Raw genomic sequence first — 25,685 nt, forward strand, 5'->3', positions numbered from 1 at the left:
TAGAGCCACCAATTAGCCTAACCTGCATGTCTTTTGGACTGTGGGGGAAACCGGAGCACCCGGAGGAAACCCACACAGACACGGGGAGAACATGCAAACTCCAGATAGAAAGGCCCCCATTAGCCACTGGGCTCGAACCCAGGACCTTCTTGCTGTGAGGCGACAGTGCTAACCACTACACCGCTGTGTCGCCCAACATTATACATACAGAGTCAAAAAATATACATACAGCACACCTAATATTTGGTTAAATGTCCCTTAGCATGTTTCACCTTGACCAGATGCTTTTAGTAGCCATCAACAAGCTTCTGGCAGAATTCTGGGTGGATATCTGTCCACACTTTTTGACAGAATTGGTAGAGTTCAATCAAATTTGTGTGTTTCCTGGCACGGACTCAACTTTTAAGCACAGTCCGGATATTTTCTATAGGGCTGAGGTCAGGACTTGTTTTGAGCTTAATGTTAGCCTGCTTTATCCGTTCTACAATGAGCTCTGATGCGTGTTTAGGGTCATTGTCCTGTTGGAACACTCAATTGTGTCCAAGTTTCTGATGGTTTGAGGCTATGCTGAAGAATTCTAAGGTAGTCCTCATCCTTCATTTTTCCGTCCACTTTGTGCAGTGCACCAGTTCCACTGGCAGCAAAACAGCCCCAGAGCATGATGCTACCACCACCATGCTTAACAACTGGTACAGTGTTCCTGAGTACCTCTCGTCATTTTGACCAAACAGCTCAATTTTTGTCTCATCTGACTATAACACTTTCCTCCAGAAGAATTTTTCTTTGTCCATGTGGTGAGCTGCTAACTTTAGCTGAGCTTGAAGGTGTCGATTTTGCAGCAGAGGCTTCTTTCTTGGACAGGAGCTTCTCAGTCCATGGCAGTGTAAAACTTGCTTGACTGTAGACATTTCCTCTCAACTGAGGGTAACAGTTTGGGTCTTCTTCCAGCAAAGTGGTTACACCTCCCAATAACTTAGTTGTTTAAACTGATCTTGGAATCTGTAGTTGTTTAGAAATGGTCCTGAGTGTAAATCTGTAATCCTCTTTCTCAGATCTGCACTGAGCTCCTTGGACTTTTCCAGTGTAAAGTGTTGGTAAATCCATTGAGTGCTGGCAAACAAACCCTTTTTATTTTGCACAGAGAAGCTACCAGCTGCCATCAGTCATGATCATTAACAGGAATTTAAGAGGCCTTGGCAAGTTAAGACATTTTGGGACTTTCAGCACCACTGAATTAATAATCCGAGTGTGTATGTATATTTTTGATCCTGTAAGTATAATTTTGACCCTGTATTGATTTCTGAAAACTCTAAAATTTGTGCACCAAATTCTTATTTTTTTCTATTAAAGATGTATGTTGTACAATTATTCTGCCACAGAAAAAGAACAGTTCCAAGAAATTATTGAAAGCGCATTATTGCTATGACGTTCTTGTCCATGATGATGTTCATGTCCATGTATGTAAACTTCTGATTGCAACTGTAAGTTTTTGATTCACTATTATATAAATATTCACACTTCATACTAGCATTGATGACATTCATACCTCTGGGTTTTTGTTCCAGTGTTTTTGGTTTAGGCCACACCCACTTCAAGTCTAAATCCAAATACTGATGTTAGACAGATATTTGGAGCACTAAACAGAAACCGATACCGTAGTGATGTGTTACAGCCTTATAAAATATGCTTTCTGATTCCAATTATTAATGGCTCCTTGAATCTCTGATTTCCTCTAGGCCTGTGCTCTGGACCCCATGTTAGACGACTCTGTGATGTTCGCCCGGCGACTACGGAAAATTGACCAACCTGTGACTTTGTGTGTAGTGGACGACCTCCCGCATGGCTTCCTTAGCCTGTCCCAGCTCTCTAAGGAAACCCATGAAGCCTCAAATGTCTGCATGGAGAGGATCAAAGATGTCTTCACTATGAAAGACCTGCCTCCAGAGATAAACAAACACCGCAAGCTGGAAAGGACCGATCATTGTGCTTCAGGTTCATTCAAACGACCACTAGTGAGGATGGAAGAGAGGGTGTAGTTTGAAAGGTGGAAAGTGGTGTAGTGACCAACAAAGCTGATGCATGAGGTGAGATTTGAAGAACAAATATAATAAAAAAGGAAGAGGGTTTTTTTTTTTTTTAATTATTATTTTTAACAAAAAGAAATTTAAGGTGAAAGACTGACTAGATTCACTGTGCAACGAACCAACAGAACAAGAATGAGTAAAATGATGCAGTAATGCCTCACGGAAGCACTTTCACTGATACTTGATCAGTGTTTGGCAGTAAGTGAATAGAGGTGAGAGGAGTCACTACTGCTTTTGTGTTATACTGTGCATGTGCACTTGCACTTTTCAAACATGCACAACTAAAATATTGCCACTTTGCCTCTGCACTGTATTGCTTTGTTGAGATTCTGATTCCGAATCGTACAAATACCAGCATGGAGACAAATGCTTCCTGTCTTGTCCAGGCCTCAAGCTGAATTTTCATAAATGTTATTCTAATATAGCTTTTTGACGCACATTATTATTGAACTTCACGCTTATGCCATAGGCAAGCTTTATATATGGTCTTGAAACTGAAAAAAAAAAAAAAGAAAATACTGACTGATTGATACACATGGCTTTTCAGAGTCCATTTGGGTATAGATAGCTCCAGGGTTAATGTTCTGTGCGAGTGATCAGAAGGCAGAAAGTTCATTTCCCAAGCTCTCAGAGAACCACTATTGGGGCCTTAACCCTGAATGTCTCAGCTCTAGGCTTGCATAGTATCTCAGTTGTGAGTCAATTTGTGTAAAAGTGCCTGCTAAATGAATATATTTAAATGTAGATTTTGTTTTACGTGTTAAGTAATTGTACTTTTACTACATGTTATTTCCAAGTATTTTTGTAGTTGTTAATTAGAGAATTTTTAATGTTTCTTCTGAGGTTGAACAATCTTGCATCAAGTCCTAAACAATTGAATACACGTTCATCAGCGCAATAGGATTTCTGGGCTTCAAACACAGGAAGCTACGGTATGAGCTGCGGAATTATAATTCACCTAGCATCAGCCATCATCTACTTGCACTCTTTAGCCCAATCATTGCTGGTGCAATTACATTGAGATACATAAGGATTTTTTTTTTTTTTTTGCACTTTCAGCATTAATGGCTTTAATCCTTTTTCTTGTCTTAGCCATTGCTTGGTGGCTATTACTACCTTTCTGCTTGTCAGCTTTTAAAACGTTCTGCACACTGACCCATTTTATAGAACCCAGGAGGTATTTTAAGGAACATCCTTCCACAACCTTGAACCAATTAGACAGTTCATTTAGCAGGGGTATGACTGGGCTCCCTGTGTAGATGTCATTTGTGAAACTATTTGACCCAACCAGACTTTCAGATTTCACTCCTCTAAGCTTTAAAGCAAATCCAACAACTTTCAGGGATGGACAAATTATAAATTAATTAGCCATTCATCAGGCAAGTAAACACTCCCAAGTATCATGTCAAATAATTTAACCCTGAAGTATGGTGAGCTAGTAATGGATAAATGTCTTGATGCAGACTAATATGTGACTACGCCAATTCCTGGAGCGGGCATGATTTCTGTGTTGCCATCGTCCTCATACTTGCCAACATGCAGTACAATTAGCAGTTATGCGACGGTTTGGAACTTTGGTGTTTTGTATATTTCCTCGCATTCGTCACTGTTTCTACGCTATTTCCACATGTAGCTGATTTTATAAAGTTTATCTGTAATCTGTACAAGTTAGTTTATTCAAACTAATAATAATCGTCCATATGATGACTGGAATGCACCCATGTGTGTAGTGCAGCAGGTGGCGAGTAGTGCCTGTTAGTAGTGTCACTCCACAATGAAACATATGAAGTGGAATGTGTTGCGTTTAAACATGCGTATCAAGTAAACAATGCTTTGTGAATTTCATTAGAGCGTTTGTTTGTTGGCTTGTTTTTGTTTGAGGCCCACCATCAGCCAAATGGAGTTCCTCAATTCTTTCTTCACTATTCTATTTTACATTCCACTGAAATACTAATCACCTCTTTTGAGTGACCAGCATTGTAAAAAAAAAAAAAAAATCTATTATTTCACTGATTTGCTCACTTTTCTCGATGACGTGCAATTGTAGGGAAGCACACGCACTGCCCCATTTAGATCCACAGAGGTTTTATTACACCTAGAAACCAAAAATGGGAATCGCAACAAGAGCTATTAAGGGTCCATTAGGGGAACGAATCCTGCTGCTGCTGCATGCTTGGGGGAGGAGCCAAGGACTGGATAGTGAATTGCAGGGTTGCCAGGGTCAGAATTTTGACACCAATTTGCGCTAGTTGAAAATGCCAAGATCTTGTTTCATTTAGAGCAAATATTCTAAATAAAATCTAATTAATTTCCTCAAGCCAAAGGCAAAGTGTCCGTGCAGACAATGTGTCTATGATGTACAGAACCATTTATGTTGCAGAGATTCGAAGAAGGAAAGGGAAGGTATAGATTTGATTATATCCATACCTCAAAAATGCGTGTACACTATGGTGACCGCACAAAGGCTGAGGAAAAGAAGAAAGGTTTGTGTCTCTTTTGAAATGCCTACATTTTGGGGCTATCTTCAGATTTTTTTTTTTTTGTGTGTGTGGTTTTTGAGATGTAGGTGGGGTGGAAATTTTGCTGAAACCTGGGAACCCTGATTCATGAGTCCCCCCCCTGCCTTTCTGTTTTGTTATTTTACCTCAGGGACCGGGAACAACCTGTGGACCTGAGGTCGCTTGAGGGACTGGAGTTAAATGGAAAGCACTCTCCTCAGGATATGAGCTGATCCTAGTGTTAGGGTTAAGTTGTACCTAGTAGAATGCTTCCATTACTTCTTTATACTCCTTGGTCTATTTTTGACGTTGTCCTTTAGACGGATTCGCATTTGTAGCAACCAGAGGGCCGCTATGAGTCTGTGACGACTCGGTGTGGGGTTCCTCTAGCTCTTGATTGGTGGAAGAGTTCGTTCCAGTAGCAGACTTCTTGATCCCAGTCTGGTTCCTCACTGGGGATCGCGGTCCTTGATAACCTGTGCGACGACCGGTGTGGTTTTTTTTTCAATGTACTATCCATACTTGTTGGCATTCGCAAATTATCACTGAACACCTTTGACGAAACATAAACCATCTTAACTGTATGCTGGATGACTGTGTTGTTGACTCTGAACTGCCGATTACAGGATCACTCAAATTCACTAGACTGTATCCCATAGCATCAGTCCGCTCTTAGTTTAATGTTGTTTGAGGCTGTAATCATTTAATATCGTCCTCTTCCACCAAAATCTATGGTCATGAGCCACTGCTGCATCTATTAAACCTACTTGTCCATCTGTGAATACTACGAATAAAAAATAAACTGGACGTGCCGTCTGCTTGCTTGCCCCAGGATAATGGCTATTGATTTGTCCACCCCTGACTCTGGAGACCTGAAAGGCTCACTAATGAAGCATTTCACCAAGCCAGTATTCTCATGCCTATTTCTATTAGACAACACATTGCTACCTCATCTGCCTCCATCTCTGTAACAGCGATTAATTAACAGCTATTAAACTATTATTAAGTGATAGTAGTCGTGTATTCTGTTATGATTACCGTGTCAGTTACCGTGGTGTTATTTGTGGTAGTGTTGGGCCATGATATCTCTGAAGGTCTGCTTCCTCTACATGAGCCAGTGTAGTATGATTGATACAGCAGACTAACAGATGCTTATTTCCAGAGTATTAATTATAGCTCTTTGTGAATGCGTAGATCTTCCTGGCTTGTGTGGCTTCTTGTTAAAGTATTATCCTTAAAATCCTCTCTAGTCCTTTAATTAACTGCAGCTTTTGTGTTTGCAGCGTCAGTCATTAAGAGTGAATTGTCTGTGTCTGGAGTTACTGTGTGTTTCTCTTCCATTCTTAAGAAAACCTGCACTTTATGGATCATGACAAGTTATTCAATATACACTACACTATGAGCTATAATGTACTATTCATACGCACATGAGCACAGACGTTTTTGTAACAAATTTTCCTTTATTAAAAACACCACAAGTGCAAAAATATAAATGGAAATTGAATGTATTTCTACTTTCCCTGCCTCAAACATTCGCTTGTATCGGTTTGGTTTTGGAGCAGCGGATTTTATACTGAATTCTTTAAATGATGTACAAGTTGATAGGAGCACAAAGCATAGAACAACTAATAAAAACACTTAGATTTAAAAAAAAAAAAAGATTTTATTTATTCACGTCCTTTAAAGGCAGGGCTGAATTATATCATATATATCATAGGAAGAACAGATTTTATTTAAGAAATGTGTATTGATTTGTTCAAACAAATGAGATATTGGTTATCAGCTAAACCTTTCTTAAAACCTATCCTGCTTATTATTTCTTGTAAATTTTTGCACGTTTCATATATCTCTGGAGAGAATATGTCGACAAAAAAATATCAGATTTACATTTGGAAAAAGTACCAAAAATTTACAAATTTTTTTAGTCTAAACGTAATATAAATCTAAATGTAATCCAAAGGTCAAAGTGCAGTCCTGCTGCTTTCTTCCCAGTTCTGCTGAGATATCATATGCATTTTCTTATTTTTTTAAATCAGTATATATTTTCGAGAGTTTGTTATTGTAATAAACGTAGCCTGAAGCTTTTTTGTGTCCTGATGCATATGTTGTGTTGTACAGGTGGTTTGTGGTTTATGCAATAAACAATAAAAATATTGTCAAAGCATGCAACATCTACAAGTTCCTTTGGTCATAATTGATGAATAAACTTGCTTTGCATACATTCATTATAGTGAAGTCTCATCTCATTATCTCTAGCCACTTTATCCTTCTACAGGGTCGCAGGCAAGCTGGAGCCTATCCCAGCTGACTACGGGCGAAAGGCGGGGTACACCCTGGACAAGTCGCCAGGTCATCACAGGGCTGACACATAGACACAGACAACCATTCACACTCACATTCACACCTACGGTCAATTTAGAGTCACCAGTTAACCTAACCTGCATGTCTTTGGACTGTGGGGGAAACCGGAGCACCCAGAGGAAATCCACACAGACACGGGGAGAACATGCCAACTCCAGATAGAAAGGCCCCCATTGGCCACTGGGCTTGAACCCAGGACCTTCTTGCTGTGAGGCGACCGTGCTAACTACTACACCACCATGCCACCCAACATTATACATCTCATCTCATTATCTCTAGCCGCTTTATCCTGTTCTACAGGGTCGCAGGCAAGCTGGAGCCTATCCCAGCTGACTACGGGTGAAAGGCGGGGTACACCCTGGACAAGTCGCCAGGTCATCACAGGGCTGACACATAGACAACCATTCACATTCACACCTACGGTCAATTTAGAGTCACCAGTTAACCTAACCTGCATGTCTTTGGACTGTGAGGGAAACCGGAGCACCTGGAGGAAATCCACACGGACACGGGGAGAACATGCAAACTCCGCACAGAGAGGCCCTCACTGGCCACGGGGCTCGAACCCAGAACCTTCTTGCTGTGAGGCAACAGTGCTAACCACTACACCACCGTGCCGCCCATTATAGTGAAGTGTAACATAAAATCAATCACATGATGACCAACCACAGTGTTTTTTTTTTTTCTTTCCATCCTGACACCCTGTAGGCCAATTGGCTGGTCAGTTGCCAGCCTCTTACGAGGCTGTCTGTGTCTATCGACAGCACACTTAATCTACCGCCAGCTTGCTCGGCCTCCAATTAGCCTAACCTGCATGTCTTTTGGACTGTGAAGGAAACCGGAGCACCTGGAGGAAACCCACACAGACATGGGGAGAACGTGCGAACTCCACACAGAAAGGCCCTTGTCAGCCACTGGGCTTGAACCCAGGGCCTTCTTACTGTGAGGTGACAGTGCTATACCACTACACCACCGTGCCGCCCCACCACAGTGTCACACCAGCATTATCTAACATGCACAAAGAAGCTGAAGAACTTGTTGAAGGCCAGGAGCTAAAGATCAACACCACCTGTGATCTGTTTGTGGGAAAAAAATATTTTGTTCCCTTTGACAGTAATACAGTAAACACAACTTTACAGAAACAACAAGGGATGGAGTTAAAGTCAATTTATGTATCCTTCCTGAGGTCTTTTTTTGTTTAAATATAATATCTAAGACTTGGCTGGAAAATCACTAGATTTAAACTATACTGACATGGAGAGACTAAGAAATGTTAGTGTGAGGTACATTAAATTTTTGCACATCTAGTAACAAATCATTTAAAAACAGAATATAATTTCTTTATATGTTGCATTATTCCTGTCATCTGAATCTACTTAAATTCTGCTCGTTATTTTCAGTTTTTAGCACTTTTATTCACAGCAGACTATGAAACCAGCTGAAAAGATTACTGTGGTTCCTCTACCACCCCCTTTACACATCTGACCACAAATACTGCATCTACAAGGCAAGTGGATGATTAATTCTACCCCCCTCATGGACTCTTCATCTTCCTGCCACCTGACAGAAAATACCACAGCATCTATGCTACCACCACCAGGTTCCACAACAGCGTTTTCCCTGAAGCAGCCCCTCAAAACCTTCCCTTGTATGAGGATCACAGCACACCTGCAAACTGCATGAGACACCTTTTACTACTAAGCATTCCTCCACGTTTTTTTCTACCTAATTCTTTGTTTGGGTAGAGATTACAGGCGACATACAATTGGTTGCATTGGTGGCAGGGGACCAGTGGTGCAGTGGGTAGCACTGCCACCTCACAGCTTCAGGGTCCAATTTGAGCTCAATCAAGCCATACAGTTGTTTGGTTCCCCCCTATGTCTCATGACATAGAAGTATCGAAGCTTGTTTACACCACTTGGGGAAAAAAAATTAAGTCACATGTCATAATAATGAGGCAGCACAGTGTTTTAGTGGTTAGCACTGTCACCTCACAGCAAGAAGGTTCTGGGTTCGAGCCCAGTGGCATACGGGGGCCTTTCTGTGTGGAGTTTGCATGTTCTCCCCGTGTCTGCATGGGTTTCCTCCGGGTGCTCTGGTTTCGTCCAAAGACATGCAGGTTAGGCTAATTGGTGGCTCTAAACTGACCGTAGGTGTGAATGGTTGTTTGTGTCAGCCCTGCGATGACTTGTCCAGGGTGTACCCCGCCTCTCGCCCATAGTCAACTGGGATAGGCTCCAGCTTGCCTGCGACCCTGTAGAACAGGATAAGCAGCTAAAGATAATGGATGGATGGATGGATGGATGGATACGGTGGTGTAGTGGTTAGCACTGTCGCCTCACAGCAAGAAGGTTCTGGGTTTGTGGCCGGTGAGGGCCTTTCTGTGTGGACTTTGCATATTCTCCCCGTGTCTGCATGGGTTTCCTCCGGGTGCTCTGGTTTCGTCCAAAGACATGCAGGTTAGGCTAATTGGTGGCTCTAAACTGACCGTAGGTGTGAATGGTTGTTTGTGTCAGCCCTGCGATGACTTGTCCAGGGTGTACCCCGCCTCTCGCCCATAGTCAACTGAGATAGGCTCCAGCTTGCCTGCGACCCTGTAGAACAGGATAAGCAGCTAAAGATAATGGATGGATGGATGGATGGATGGATACGGTGGTGTAGTGGTTAGCACTGTCGCCTCACAGCAAGAAGGTTCTGGGTTTGTGGCCGGTGAGGGCCTTTCTGTGTGGAGTTTGCATATTCTCCCCGTGTCTGCATGGGTTTCCTCCGCGTGCTCTGGTTTCGTCCAAAGACATGCAGGTTAGGCTAATTGGTGGCTCTAAACTGACCGTAGGTGTGAATGGTTGTTTGTGTCAGCCCTGCGATGACTTGTCCAGGGTGTACCTGCCTCTCGCCCATAGTCAACTGGGATAGGCTCCAGCTTGCCTGCGACCCTGTAGAACAGGATAAGCAGCTAAAGATAATGGATGGATGTTATGGATGGATGGATGGATGGATACGGTGGTGTAGTGGTTAGCACTGTCGCCTCACAGCAAGAAGGTTCTTGGTTCGTGGCCGGTGAGGGCCTTTCTGTGTGGAGTTTGCATATTCTCCCCGTGTCTGCATGGGTTTCCTCCGGGTGCTCTGGTTTCGTCCAAAGACATGCAGGTTAGGCTAATTGGTGGCTCTAAACTGACCGTAGGTGTGAATGGTTGTTTGTGTCAGCCCTGCCATGACTTGTCCAGGGTGTACCCCGCCTCTCGCCCATACACTCAAAAAAATAACTTGCTCAGTGAACATAATAAAATTATGGAAAGTATTTCCACCCAAGTAAAATGCGTTAACTTAGCCAGAAACAATTTTGTTGAGTGGCCTAAATGTCAACGGTTACATGTTAGACTTAGGTTCATGTAACAGACACCCATGTTGGTTTTTTTGAGTGTAGTCAACTGGGATAGGCTCCAGCTTGCCTGCGACCCTGTAGAACAGGATAAGCGGCTATGGATGGATGGATGGATGGAAGTCATAATTATGTGACACTACGTCATTATGACGACATCATTCTTATTATGAGAAAATTACCAGATTATTCTAAAATATTAAATCATTATTATTAGAAATCTTCTCATGGCGGAAACGGGCTTCGAGACAACAGTAATATGAAACTGATTTAAAAAACAAACAAACAAAAAACAACATTTTCAGTTTGTTTCACAGCGGCGCGTGCTCTTTGAAAAGCGCGTTCCTGTGTCCGGGAGCGGGGACGCGTCGCGTGCATGAGCAGAGGGGTGTCGGGAGCGTGCATTGTGGCTCCGTGAACCGCAGCTCTTCGTCTCATCCGAAAGCTCTCCTTTCCTGCACACTCCTGAACAAGGGCAGAGAGGGGAAAGAAAAAAAAGAAAAATGGATAGAGTTCTCGGACTTGCCATTGTGTGGAGTCTCTTGTGTGACGGATCTGTCTGGGGGAAATATGTCAAGGGTGTCGTGAACACTAAAGAGGTGAGATGCTGGACGGTGATGTGTGTTTTGTGCCCGCAGTCGGGTAGATGGCTCAGACCTTTGCCTTTAGAAGCTTCCACTATTACAGGCTCGATTAGTGCGTTGTCGTGCGCGCGCCTGCGTTTGGCCACATCTGTCCAGACGGCAGAAGGGGGATATGGCTTTCTCAACAGCGTCGCGTGCACAGCCGCACACCACACACACACCATTACAACTTACCTTGATGTTCCTGAATACCATGTTACAGGTGTGCATTATGTCAGTTGTCCTCTTCTGTTAACGTCATGCATAAATATCAATATAAATACGCACATGTTATCGCGAGATGATGTGCTGGAGCTCATCTTATTGTGCAGCCCCGCATCCATGTGATTATAATTCCGTTTGAACACTCATAAGGACGTTATAAAGCCCGTTACCGACGTGAATAGGCCTTGGATTCGGCTCAGCGACAGGTCACGTGATGTAAACTGTCCGTTGCCGGCCAGACTATTTAAAACAAAACTCGCCATGAGAAAGCACCGAGTCTTGATTTTCTAATGAGCTGGGGATTAATAAAATAACGACCGACATAGTACGGTAGGTGTCCGATGGAAGCCCGTTTTCGCCACCATAATAATACGATAATTATCTCAGACTTGAGACCTTCTATCTCATGATAATGACTTTCTCCTCAGTAATGATGAAGTGTCTCATACAGCAAGTATGACTTAAGGTCTCATAATAATGGTGATGTAGTATCTCATAAACATGATTTTCAATACTATCTCGTAATTATGACTTTCTATCTCATAATAGTATCATGATGTAGTATCTCATAATCATGACTATCTCATGATAATGGTGTAGTGTCTCATAATTATGACTTTCTGTCTCATAATAATGATGTAGTGTCTCATAATCATGAGTTTCTATCTCATAATAATGTAGTATCTCATAATTATGACTCTATCTCATAATAATGTAGTATCTCATAATCATGAGTTTCTATCTCATAATAATGATGTAGTGTCTCATAATTATGACTTTCTGTCTCATAATAATGATGTGGTGTCTCATAATAATGGTGTAGTGTCTCAGAATTATGAATTTCTATAGTATCTCATAATTATAACTATCTCATAATAATGATGTAGTGTCTCATAATTATGACTTTCTATCTCATAATAATGATGTAGTGTCTCATAATCATGACTTTCTGTTGTATCTCATAATCATGAGCTTCTATCTCATAATAATGATGTAGTATCTCATAATTATGACTCTATCTCATAATAATGATGTAGTGTCTCATAATAATGATGTAGTATCTCATAATCATGACTTTCTATCTCATAATAATGATGTAGTATCTCATAATTATGACTTAGTATCTCATAACTATCACAACTTCTAAAAATAATAACTTATAATCTTATCATTTTATAATAATGAGAGCCTATCTCATAATGATCACTTAGTATCTCATAATTATTACTTAAGTTCTCAAAAAATGACTTACTATCTCATAATAATGAGATATTAAATAACTTTTGAGAAAATATTCTCATTATTATGAAATAAGTCATAATTATATGTTCTTATTATAACATACTATGTGACTTTATTATTTTTTTTACTTGTCAAAAACAGACTTCCTGTTCATCTTTCAAAATCACTAGAAAGCTAACAGAAAATGAGGTGAAACACTGCTAAAACTACTAAACGGTCACCCTTTTCACAAGGAAAGTAGCTAATGCATGCTCTAAAAGTTGCTGCATCATGTTATAGATTAACGTGCATGATGTGTTACACGGACGATTTTCTGAAGATGTATGCAGTTTATGAGGAACACTTGTACTGCTTATTCATTCAGTTATCCAATCAGCCAATCACGTGGCAGAAGCACAATGCATACAGTCATGTAGTTACAGGTCAAGAGCTCCAGTTCATGTTCACATCAAACATCAGAATGGGGAAAAATGTGATTTCACTGACTTTGACTGTGGAATGGTTGTTGGTTGTTGGTGCCAGCCAGAAACTGTTGATCTCTAGAGTTTACACAGAATAGTGTGGAGACAAAAAAAAAAAAAACATCCAGGGAATGGAGTTCTGCGCTGATTGATGAGCGAGGTCAGAGGAGAATGACAGGAAGATGAACTTACCACTCTTTACAAGTGTGGTGAGCAGAAAAGCACTTCAGGACACTAAACACATTGAACTTTGAGGCAGATGGGCTACAGGAGCAGAAGACCACATCGGCTTCCACTTCTGTCAGCCAAGAACAGGAATCTGAGGGTGCAGTGGATACAGGCTCACCCAAATTGCTGCAAAAATGGTCTGATGGATCTTGATTTCTGCTGCGACATGCATTTGGTGGTAGTTGTGGAATGAATGGTGGTGGACAAAGTCTTTAATTTGGCAAACAAATAAGTTACACATTAATTAAAAGACATGCCTGAACATAGCGATGCGAATGAGCTCAAATTTGCATAGGAATTTGGTTCTGGTCATCAGTTCACTTTCTAAATGAGTGCATCTGTATCTGAATTTTAGACCAGTGGTGAGCTGATAAGAACAAATAATTGAGGACCAAGCACTGTGTCCAGTAACCTCATCTAACATTCATGAAGAAGCCTAAGAACTTGCTCAGCAGAGACTAGGGCTTTACTGAAGCATGACAATAACCGTGACATCGTTTTCAAAAAAAATAAAATTATTCCCTCTGTGAAATAATTCTGTGACACTGTTATAACATCCAGTACAGAAATCCTCCGAATAGCAAAATGGAAATAGAAGTTACTCATTTTTCCATCCTTGGGTAGTATAATGTATATTTTATACTGACTGAGATCTTTTCTATAATCATTCTCTGTGGTTAATTAGTGTTCCAGCTTCATTAAAATTCATTAATCCATACAATTCATGGGAGTACGACTGATCCAGATTACGTCAAAGATCTGGCCCAAATAAATTAGTATTCCTGATTCTTTTTTTTTTTAAAGATTTTCCATAATAGATCATCTTGATGACACCAAGTAGAAATTAAGTTAAAGAAAGAAATTGTATTGAGCTGGTGAATATTTTAAATAAGATAGTTCTATAAACTAAATAATCTTTAATACAACTTTATCTTTCGGTAATAGGGCATTATTAAATTCTTATCTAGGGCTACAGCAACTAATGTCAAAACTTGAAATTTGCTAATGAAAATAGTTGGCAACGAATTTCATTATTGATTATTTGATAAATAAAAAACTTAATTTGATAGAAAATGGCAGATAATGTTACAGCAGAGAAAATGGTACCAAAGTGCTGTGATGTTGGCCTCGTGACATACGGTACTGTAACTTGTATTTTGATGTGAGGAATAATTCAATATATAAACATTTATTTGTAGTCAGCAAGAGAAGCATTGGAAGAACAATGTGCTGGGTAGAACCTTATTTTCTAACCATCAGGTATTGTGTTGGATTGCCTGCTTTAATCAGTTGTCCAACTATTTTACAAAGTTAAAAGTAGACGGCCTTTCGATTCCATAAAATCGGTGAAATTTAGTTCCCTCTGAAATTTGGTCGTTGGGGTATATGTTTATTTTTGTAATATCTAAAAAAACCCAGGCCATTCTGTGGCTGGGAAGTTATTTAATTTGAGGGGATTCCCGAGCAAATAATGTGCATGAAATCGCTCACTTCACGCAGTCAAGCGAAGTCCGTGTGCGCATGAGCACGTTTACCTGAGTCGTCATCTTCATCTTCCAGGTTTTACAGCAGCTGGCATCCAGTGTTGCATTACTGCCATCTACAGGTTTACCTTGACCGTGCACTGACCGTTCCATCATTCTGTTGCTAAACAAACAGCTGATCACACCAAGGTGCTCGCTGGCCGCCGATATTTATTAGTTTGTTTCTGCGTTTCCTTTCCTTCGCAACATAACGTCTTTTCTTCTCGCTTTCCGTTACTATAGTCGATCTTTCACGTTTCATTCGCACACTCACGTCTGCCATTGTTCTCTCCTGTTTCAAATTTGTATCCCACAGTGCCTTGCACAAATGGGGAAAGCCCACCATGTCATGCATGACATAGTTTTTTGAATTTGGTCATGGTGAAGCAAGAAAAAAATAGCGGAGAATTTAGGGCCATGTGGCTCTAAATTCATTAACTGTTCTTTTAGGGGGGAAAAAATTAATAAAATCAGAAGTCAGTGATTCGAATTCAGTAGCTTTTAGTCCACGAAACAAAAATAATTTAGGGAAAATTATTTTTTATAACTTAAATGTGAAAAATCTGAAAGGCAGTCCACCTTTAAGGCAATATTTTCAATCTTTCCTGCTATGTCTGAAAAATGTCTTTATATCATGCATCATGCTATTTTGGTTTTTATATATATATATATATATATATATATATATATATATATATATATATATATATATATATATAGACACACACATTAATGACACACATTTCAACAACAGCGTTGAAAATGACTAATTACGGTCTCAAATGAAATGATCAGTTTGTCTACATCATCATCATCATCAGGTCGAGCTAGTTGCACAGATTTTCATAACTCGATCCCTCCATCCATTCCAGTCGTTCATCATCCCAGGCAAGTCTGAAGGATAACATTCAGTGTCGTCACATAGCTACATAGCTGCTGAACATATGTTTTGGGAGGTCTTCCAGCATTTGCTCAAGTATGTTTAGGCTCCCACAGCAGGACATCACTAATGATTTCATTCTTAGCCCTCCAGCAGTGGCCTGCAAAGCGTGTTCTTCTTTTGCAAATGACATCAGATATGGGTGGTAGGTGCCCATAAAGTTGTTTATTAGTTAGATGTTGCCTCCAGGATATATCCAGTGCAGATCTTAGCATCCTGGTATATGTTCTGTTTAGCTTCTTTTCAGGTTTCGATGTCAGAGTCCATGTGGTACAGCCATAAAGCAGAACAGATGTTACAATTGCTTGAAAGAAATTTCTCTTCATATCAGCAGGAAAATTTGGCTTCCAGACCATTGACAAATTGTCACTTGCACCCCATGCTTTACCAATACATCTCTGTCTACAAAATTATTCTTTTCTCATCTCATCTCATCTCTTCTCATTTTCTTCCACTTATCCGGGGCCGGGTCGTGGAGGCAGCAGTCTGAGCATGGAAGCCCAAATTTCCCTCTCCCCAGACACCTTGGCCAGCTCCTCGGGAAGAACACCGAGGCATTCCCAGGCCAGCGGAGAGACATAGTCCCTCCAGCTTGTCCTGGGTCTTCCCCGGGACCTCCTCCCGGGGGGACATACCTGGAACACCTCCCCAGGGAGGCGTCCAGGAGGCATCCGAAAGAGATGCCCGAGCCACCTCAGCTGATTCCTCTTGATGTGGAGGAGCAGCAGCTCTACTCCGAGCTCCTCCCGAGTGACTGTGCTTCTCACCCTATCTCTAAGGGAGCGCCCAGCCACCCTGCGAAGGAAACTCATTTCGGCTGCTTGTATCTGTGATCTTGTTCTTTCGGTCATTACCCAAAGCTCATGACCATAGGTGAGTGTCGGAACGTAGATTGACCGGTAAATCGAGAGCTTCATCTTTTGGCTCAGCTCCTTCTTCACCACAACGGACCGGTAAAGCGATTGCATCACTGCGGAGGCTGCACCGATCCGCCTGTCGATCTCACGCTCCATCCTTCCCTCACTCGTGAACAAGATCCCAAGATACTTAAACTTCTCCACTTGAGGCAGGCTAGAACTGCCAGCCCTCCTAGAACTGCCACCTTATTGTGGTGGAGGGGTTTGTGTGCTTGAATGATCCTAGGAGCTATGTTGTCAGGGGCATTACGCCCCTGTTAGGGTTTCCCAAGGCAGACAGGTCCTAGGTGACAGGCCAGACCAAGAGCAGTTCACCAAACCCCCTTATGGAAATGAAAAAATCAAGGACCGTGATGTCGCCCGGTATGGCACAGCTGGGGCCCCACCCTGGAGCCAGGCCCGGGGTTGGGGCTCGTATGCGAGCGCCTGGTGGCTGGTGGCTCAGCCCGAAGTGGTGACATGGGCCCGACCTCCTGTGGGTTCACCACCCACAGAGGTAGCCGTAGGGGGCCGGTGCAGTGTGGATTGGGCGGCAGTCGAAGGCAGGGGCCTCGACAACCTGATCCCCGAACACAGCGGCTAGCTGTTGGGACATGGAATGTATTCTTTTCTCATTAAAAAAAGCCTTCATGCCATGAAGCCAAACACATTTAGATTGTTTCTTTAAGGCGTGAATGTCCTGTGTAAATAATGTATAACGTAATACTAATGGGACAGTGGTAGCTCAATGGTTAAGCCATTGGACTATGGAGAGCAAGGTTGTGATATCAAAGCCCAGAGCTGCCAATATGCTTCTGATGGGACCTTAAGCAAGACACTTAACCCTTAACTAATCAATTGTGTAAATGTACGGTAAATTGCTCTGGATAAGAGTGACTTCCAAATGTATTTAGGCCAAACAAAATAATATATCTGTTTCCGGTTACCCGACCGACCCTGTAAAAACACTGCGACCCTTCAACTGTTTATGACCACGATAAACAAACTATTTCTCGCACCCGACCCTACCTGCTTCAAAGCCAAATTTCGTAGGCATTTCTAGACAGGGGTCACTGTTAGATGCAATCAAATACATAGCTGAACAATGCTGCGTATTCTTGCTAGTGTTATAATGATGATTATCTTAGATTTTTAAGTAGAAAACCTGGCCACCCTTGTGTTCATGCCTCGAAGGGTCGGACGTAAATGACTGCTTGCACATGTGCAGTATATTTCATCGATTCTTCCGGGTGCCTATAAAATGGAGGTTCGCCTTGGAACAAAAAGCGACACAGTGGACAGAAATGTTTGCTTGTCAAATCAGCCTATTGCAATGCAAAAGATATTCACAACAATTAAAAATATTTCCAAATGAAGAACTATAGAGTAACTACAACATTGTTTCCTACAACAAATCACACAGTTCTGACATTCTGGGATCAGTTGCAAACGTTTAACGAGTATTTTGCAAAAAAAGTTTTCAAAGGAAACTTCTCACTTTTTCCTACCTACCCTAGAAAATTTGTTGTAAACTTTTGGGATAAACAATTTTTTTTTCCCTACCTACCTACCCCATTTTGAAAACCCAGGAAACAGGAAACACATATATTATTTTGTTTGGCCTTATGTAGTGTTGTTCACTAGCATCCTCCAAAACAACCCAACAACTTTGACTCGTTACCACTGGTAATTGCTACATTGTTGTAATTTTCTTAGATAATATTTTTTAATATATGTTGTTTTTCAAGTGATCAAGTCGTCATTGTGTTTCATTTCACATCAAAGGTGCTGGGACTCGATCCCAAAGAGTTGATTCCTGGAGTTGTCCCAAAACTGATCCATTGGTTTGCCAGAATTATAGTACCAGTCAAAAGTTTGGACACACCTACTCATTCATAGGTTTGCTGTATTTTGACTATGTTCAGTATTTGAACAATACTGAAGATATCAAAACTATGAAATAACATATGGAACATATCTGGAATTATGTGGTAAACAAAAACTGTTTAAAAAAATGCATTTCATATTTTAGATTCTTCAAAGTAGCCACCGTTTACCTTGATGACGCTTTGCACACTATTGGTATTATCTTACCGGTAACCAGCTTCATGAGGTAGTCACCTGAAATGCTTTTCAATTAACAGGTGCCTAGGCAAAAGTTAATTAGTGCAATTTCTTTCCTTGTTAATGCGTTTGAGATCAAACAGTAAATAGTAATAAAAATACAGTAAATAGCCCTATTCCACACCACAACTGTAATAATCCATATTATGTCAAGAACCGCTCAACTAAGTAAAGAGAAACAGCATCCATCATTACTTTAAGACATGAAGTGACTTTTAATAAAGAAAAAACACTGATTAAAAGGTGTGTCCAAAGTTTTGACTGGTACTGTGTTTGGAACTTAAAAGTAGACGGCCTTTCGATTTCATAAAATCGGTGAAATTTAGTTCCATCTGAAATTTGGTCATTGTGATATACGTTTATTTTTGTAGTATCTAAAAAAAAAAAAGGAAAAAAAACCCCAGGCCATTCTGTGGCTGGGAAGTTATTTAATTTGAGGGGATTCCCAAGCAAATAATGTGCATGAAATTGCTCACTTCGTGCAGTCAAGCAGACAGAGGAAGTCCATGTACGCATGCGCAGGTTTACCTTTAGGCGTTTTCTTCTTCTTCTTCTTCTTCTTTTGGGTTTTACGGCAGCCGGCAGCCACAATGTTGCATTACTGCCATCTACAGGTTTATCTTGACCGTGCACTGACAGTTCCATCATTCTGTCGCTAAACGAACAGCTGATCACACCGAGGTGCTCGCTAACTGCCGATATTTATTAGTTCGGTCCTGCATTTCCTTTCCTTCAGAACATAACATCTTTTCTTCTTGCTTTCTGTTACTGTAGTCGGTCTTCCACGTTTCATTCGCACACACATCTGCCGTTTTCCTCTCCTGTTTCAAATTTGTATCACACAATACCTTGCGTGAACAGGGAAAGCCCACCACGTGACGCATGACATAGTCTCTTGAATTGGGTCATGGTGAAGCAGGAAAAAATAGCAGAGAATTTAGGGCCACGTGGCTCTAAATTCATTAATTGTTCTTTTTAAAAAAATTAATACAATAAAATTGGAAGTCTGTGATTCGAATTGAGTAGCTTTCGGACCACTAAACAAAAATAATTGGGTGTCTAGGAAAATTCTTTTTATGACCTACACTTGAAAAATCTGAAAGTTAGTGTACCTTTAAAGGGAAGCAGAGAGTCTCTAAAAGAGGAATCTGAGTGGGTTGAACTCAGAGTCTGTGCACAGATTGTTTTGTCTGTCTATGAGACGAAATGTGAGTCAATGGTTTTCAGCACAGCTTGAAAACCAGAGAATGCCCTGCCAATGATTATTTAGCAGGTATGTTTCTGAACACACTCAAACTGGTTTGATGAAGCTTGTGCCAGATTTCCATGGCATGCTGACCAGGCATACTGTAGTATGGGATTAATATATCCACTACGTACTTGTCAGGTGTGAAATAATCTGTCTTTCTCAGGCACCTCAGGAAACAGTCTGGTTACTTGTCCTAACAGCAAGCACAGTGTGTGTGAGCAACAAAAACAACTTTAGTTGTTTTTCTGTTTTGTACTTTGCTATTGCACCTAAAAAAATCTGATGAGAAGTTTATCCACGATAAAACGGCAAAGACAACAAGCTAAAAATCCTCTGCCAACACTGACGTGTACAGATTGTGTCTGGTGTACTTGCACATGTTAGATGTCCACCAAGCAAAAGTCCTGTCTGAACACTATTTAATAATTAACAAGCAGCTCCTCCATTTTGTTTAATGACCCAAGAGACTGTAGTACTACGGTACCTTATTGTTTTCTGTTGGCTCAAAAGACCAAGATTTGCAAATTCACAGATCAGTGTTGAGCCAGATAAAATTTACCTGAAACAAAAGTAACCACTGTTGGAAAAAATACAGAAAATAATTGCTATTTGAAATTTGCAGATGTATGAAATACCAACAGATTTTTTTTTTTTGGTGGTGGTGGTGGTACATAAAATGCTGAGTGAAAATTACTAAAAACATTTTTTCAGGAGGTGGCACGGTAGTGTAGTGGTTAATGCTGTCACCTCACAGCAAGAAGGTCCGGGTTCGAGCCCCGTGGCCGGCGAGGGCCTTTCTGTGCGGAGTTTGCATGTTCTGTCCGTGTGGGTTTCCTCCGGGTGCTCCAGTTTCCCCCACAGTCCAAAGACATGCAGGTTAGGTTAACTGGTGACTCTAAATTGACCGTAGGTGTGAATGTGAGTGTGAATGGTTGTCTGTGTCTATGTGTCAGCCCTGTGATGACCTGGCGACTTGTCCAGGGTGTACCCCGCCTTTCGCCTGTAGTCAGCTGGGATAGGCTCCAGCTTGCCTGCGACCCTGTAGAACAGGATAAAGCGGCTAGAGATAATGAGATGAGATGAGATTTTTTCAGGAAATAATAACAATAAAACACCAACGCCAGCTAATAAAGCTGTGTTTTGTTGTTGTCCTCTTACGATTAAAGATTCCCATTTTCCCGTCCAGTTTGTAACAGAAAGCTTTTATTTGAAAGAATGATCTGTCTAAATAGTGATATGATGTATCACAACCTTGTACTGCCTTAGATCACATATTTGAGACATAGGTAATTAACTCTTCCTTCTTATATATGCCTTATATATGCCATCTTGGTGTGACGCAGTTCCATAATTATGCTAATTAAAGGTGCTGACTGCAAAGTTGAATTCTGGGCAAAATGTTCTATTTCTATTGCTGTTGGAGTTTTGAGAAGTTTCACCACTGCACACACACTGGTAGTCCAGTGTGTAAATATTTTGCCGAGATAAAATGCGCCCAGCATTTTACGATTCCGGAGATTGCCGAAGCAAGCGAGCAACAATATCACATGACCACCGTGGGATGTGTTTGACCTACTTTTAACCAAAATAAATCGGCGTAGGCAAACATGGCGGACTCGGCTCTTCCGCCAGCTAAAAGTCAGCGGCAAAGAAAAGAAAAGGAAAGTCTGCATAGTGAGTGCAACTGCAAGATAGAGCAAGGTTAGATGATGTCATTTTTCTGGACAGATAACAATCATTCTAGCTAGTGGTTAGCTATCTTAGCCTTCGAACGCATGGGCTCGACTCCACGATAGCGAGTATGGAGTTTTACACCTCATGTGGCGATCTTACAGAGAAAGAAACGATAACACAAAAGCAGTAACAGAGAAAAGATAGATTCATCTTTTGTTTCACGAATCTATTCGCGAATGTCAACCACAAATTACCGTACATCCCTGCGACTCAAAACTCTCTGAGGTCGATGCACAGTCACGGTGTTTTCCACACATTGCCATCTTGGTGTGACGCAGTTCCATAATTATGCTAATTAGCTCAAGTTCCTCGCGTTCTGCTGTTTCTATAGGACTGTACTGTTTACCTCAAGAGGGAGGAAAACGGTCCCAAAATGGAAAAAGCGACCCTCAGTACATCACATCTCGTGTGCATGATATTGTTCTTGTGGGACATAGGAAAATACCCGTCTCGTCTCGTCTTCTTCCGCTTTATCCGGGGCTGGGTCGCAGAGGCAGCAGTCTGAGCATGGAAGCCCAAACTTCCCTTTCCCCAGACACCTCGGCCAGCTCCTCGGGAAGAACACCGAGGCGTTCCCAGGCCAGCCGAGAGACATAGTCCCTCCAGCGTGTCCTGGGTCTTCCCCGGGACCTCCTCCCAGGGGGACATGCCTGGAACACCTCCCCAGGGAGGCGTCCAGGAGGCATCAGAAAAAGATGCCTGAGCCACCTCAGCTGATTCCATTCGATGTGGAGGAGCAGCGGCTCTATTCCGAGCTCCTCCTGAGCGACTGTGCTTCTCACGCTATCTCTAAGGGAGCGCCCAGCCATCCTGCGAAGGAAACTCATTTCGGCCACTTGTATCCGCGATCTTGTTCTTTCGGTCATTACCCAAAGCTCATGACCATAGAATCAAGCAAGGACCGTGACATCGCCCGGTATGGCGCAGCCGGGGCCCCACCCTGGAGCCAGGCCCGGGGTTGGGGCTCGTATGCGAGCGCTTGGTGGCCGGGCCTTTGCCCATGGGGCCCAGCCGGGCTCAGCCCGAAGAGGTGACGTGGGCCCGACCTCCTGTGGGTTCACCACCCACAGAGGTAGCCGTAGGGAGCTGGTGCAGTGTGGATTGGGCGGCAGTCGAAGGCAGGGGCCTCGACGACCTGATCCCCAGACACAGCGGCTAGCTGTTGGGACATAGGAAAATACCATACACAGTAAAAAAAAATTAAAAGATTTCAGATGACTTTGCAGTCAGTACCTGTAATTATATAAAGTATCATAATATCTTTATTTGATGGTAGACTACAGAACATTAAAAAAGCAGCGTTTCGTGATTTCATTTGAAAACTCGCTGTCTTTTGTATTGATGTTCACTGTGGATATTTCCAGAGGCAAAAGAATTATAGCTGAAGAAACCGGCTGTTAGTAATCAGTGCACTGTAGATTTATGTACGTCTATGAACTCTGTCAATTTTGTGTCTTTGTTTAATGTCAGACATAATGTTTGTGTATTGATCTTGGCCCAGTCCTCCATGAGGAATATTTTAAGCTTGTTTAAACTTCTGTCTGACTGAGTATGCTTGTCTGGCTTCAATAGGAAAACACAGATTTAAGATGGAGTTCATCCAACAGTGTTGTGTCAATATTGTGTTCAGTGAAGATCAGTGAGCTACTAACCCTGATCTGTTAACACAGAGTTTGGGAAAAACCCAGAGTTTTAATTTCCAGACCCAGAGATCAGAGTGAGTCTGTGTCGTACTGACTTACACTGTGAAGCAACATTTAAAGGTGTTGACTGCAACGTTGAATTCTGGGCAAAAATGTTCTATTTCTGTTGCTGTTTCGAGATGTTTCGCTGCTGCACACACTGTGTAGAAGACCGAAAGACTGCATAATTTTGTGAACCAGACTGGCCTGAACATAAAAACCACCAAGACACAAACCATGTTTACCCAACCACAGCAGCGCCCATCACAGTAGATGGCAAACCACTTGAGGGAGTAGATGAATTTACCTATCCGGGCAGTATTGTGAGCTCCGATAATGCAGTCGGCAAAGACATCACTCCATGCCTCGGAAAGGCACAATGTGCTTTTGCTGCACTTCGTTCCATCTGGAAGTCTAAACAGTACAGTCTACGCACGAAGATCCAAATATATAACAGTAATGTCAAGTCAGTTTTGTTATATGGGTCAGAATGTTGGAGAGTGGTAGAGTGACATGAGGAAGCTGGACGTTTTTCCCAATAGATGATTGAGAAGGATTTGTGGTATCTTCTGGCCAGCAGTAATATCTAACCAGGAGCTATACAAAAAGACCAGAAGCCACAGCGTGGTTGATGAAATCAAACACCGACGCATGAGATGGCTCTGTCTTACAACAGCGGATCTCCAAAGTTGCCCTCGTGTGGACACCCTCTGAAAAGCAGAAGCCTGAAGACCTAAGACCACTTGGAGAAGAACCATCACCTCTGAGCTATCCAAGTTAAATCTATCATGGGGCGAGGCACAACATCTTGCTAAAGACCGTCAAAAGTGGAGGTGCTTGTTATTGGCCTTATGCCCCACATGGGGCGAAGAGGATTAAGTAAGTAAGTAAGTAAGTAAGTAAGTACACACTGTGTATCCTATGTGTAAATGTTTTACCGAAATAAAATGCGTCCCGCATTTTCCGATTCTGGAGATTGCCGAAGCAAGTGAGCAACAATATCACATGACCACCATGGGGCGTGTTTGACCTACTTTTAATCAAAACAAGTCAGCATGGGCAAACTCTGCCCTCCCGTCAGCTAAAAGCCAGTGGAAAAGCAAAGGAAAATATGAAAGCGAATCAGCTAGAAAGCGCACCAGAAAAGCAATGGAAACCTAAAGGTTGTCCGCAAGGATTTTCGTGAAGAGACAGATCGACCGCTGGAATCGACTGAAGGATGAAACAGGTACAAAATCTGACAAAGAATTTGCAGCACACATCTTGGATTGGTGAGTCTGAGTATGGAGTTATACACCTCATGTGGTGAAAGAAACGATAACACAAAAGCAGTAACAGAGAAAAGATACAGTCGTCTTTTGTTTCATGGATCTATTCACGAAGGTCAACTACAAATTACATACCTACGACTCAAAACTTCAAAGTCAATGCAGAGTCACAATGTTTTCTGCGCATTGCCATCTTGGTGTGACCCAGTTCCATAATTATGCTAATTAGTTCAAGCTCCTCGCATTCGGCTGTTTCCGTCGGGTCATACTGTTTACCTCAAGAGGTTGGCTATTCAATCCCAAAACGGAGAAAAGCAACTCTCAGCACATCAAAATAATCACATCTCCTCTGCATGATATTGTTCTTGCGAGACATAGGAAAATGCCATGAACAATAAAAAGAAAAAATTTGAAAATTTCAGATGACTTTGCAATCAGCACCTTTAAGGCTCAGAAATTGGTTAACTTTCACTAAACCGTTGTCATGAAGGGTTTGTTCTTTAATAGTGGATTCAGTTAATGCTGACATTAAGTACACATTTGCCTCATTTACAGCTTTACACCAATTAAATCCAGTTAGATATTCATTATTCATTGAATTAAAATGATCTTGAACAAAGACACGTGTGTGTGTGTGTGTGTGTGTGTGTGTGTGTGTGTGTGTGTGTGTGTGTGAGAGAGAGATATACAACCCCGATTCCAAAAAGTTGGGACAAAGTACAAATTGTAAATAAAAACAATGCAATAATTTACAAATCTCAAAAACTGATATTGTATTCACAATAGAACATAGACAACATATCAAATGTCGAAAGTGAGACATTTTGAAATTTCATGCCAAATATTGGCTCATTTGAAATTTCATGACAGCAACACATCTCAAAAAAGTTGGGACAGGGGCAATAAGAAGCTGGAAAAGTTCAAGGTACAAAAAAGGAACAGCTGGAGGACCAAATTGCAACTCATTAGGTCAATTGGCAATAGGTCATTAACATGACTGGGTATAAAAAGAGCATCTTGGAGTGGCAGCGGCTCTCAGAAGGAAGAGGATCACCAATCCCCCTAATTCTGAATAAAATATGGAATTTTGAAACTCCCACATCATTGCATTCCGTTTTTATTTACAACCCTGATTCCAAAAAAGTTGGGACAAAGTACAAATTGTAAA

At 41.6% G+C, this 25,685-nt stretch overlaps 2 protein-coding genes across 3 annotated transcripts in view; both read left to right on the top strand.

The window, feature by feature from the left end:
* lipeb (lipase, hormone-sensitive b) overlaps positions 1-6,751 on the top strand; it is a 76,147-nt gene extending 69,396 nt beyond the window's left edge. For both annotated transcript variants that reach the window (XM_060900160.1, XM_060900161.1), the window contains exon 13: positions 1,737-6,751. In XM_060900160.1, coding sequence (XP_060756143.1) covers positions 1,737-2,036 — 300 coding nt within the window. In that variant the 3' untranslated portion in view covers positions 2,037-6,751. The remainder of the gene's footprint in view (positions 1-1,736) is intronic.
* A 3,969-nt stretch (positions 6,752-10,720) lies between these two features.
* The window catches only part of tmem145 (transmembrane protein 145), a 62,888-nt gene continuing 47,923 nt past the window's right edge, over positions 10,721-25,685 (top strand). The window contains exon 1 of the mRNA XM_060900167.1: positions 10,721-10,921. Within this exon, the coding sequence (XP_060756150.1) occupies positions 10,826-10,921 (96 nt within the window). The 5' untranslated portion in view covers positions 10,721-10,825. The remainder of the gene's footprint in view (positions 10,922-25,685) is intronic.

This window comes from Neoarius graeffei, chromosome 19 (assembly GCF_027579695.1).
Source record: "Neoarius graeffei isolate fNeoGra1 chromosome 19, fNeoGra1.pri, whole genome shotgun sequence".
Lineage (NCBI taxonomy): Eukaryota > Metazoa > Chordata > Actinopteri > Siluriformes > Ariidae > Neoarius > Neoarius graeffei.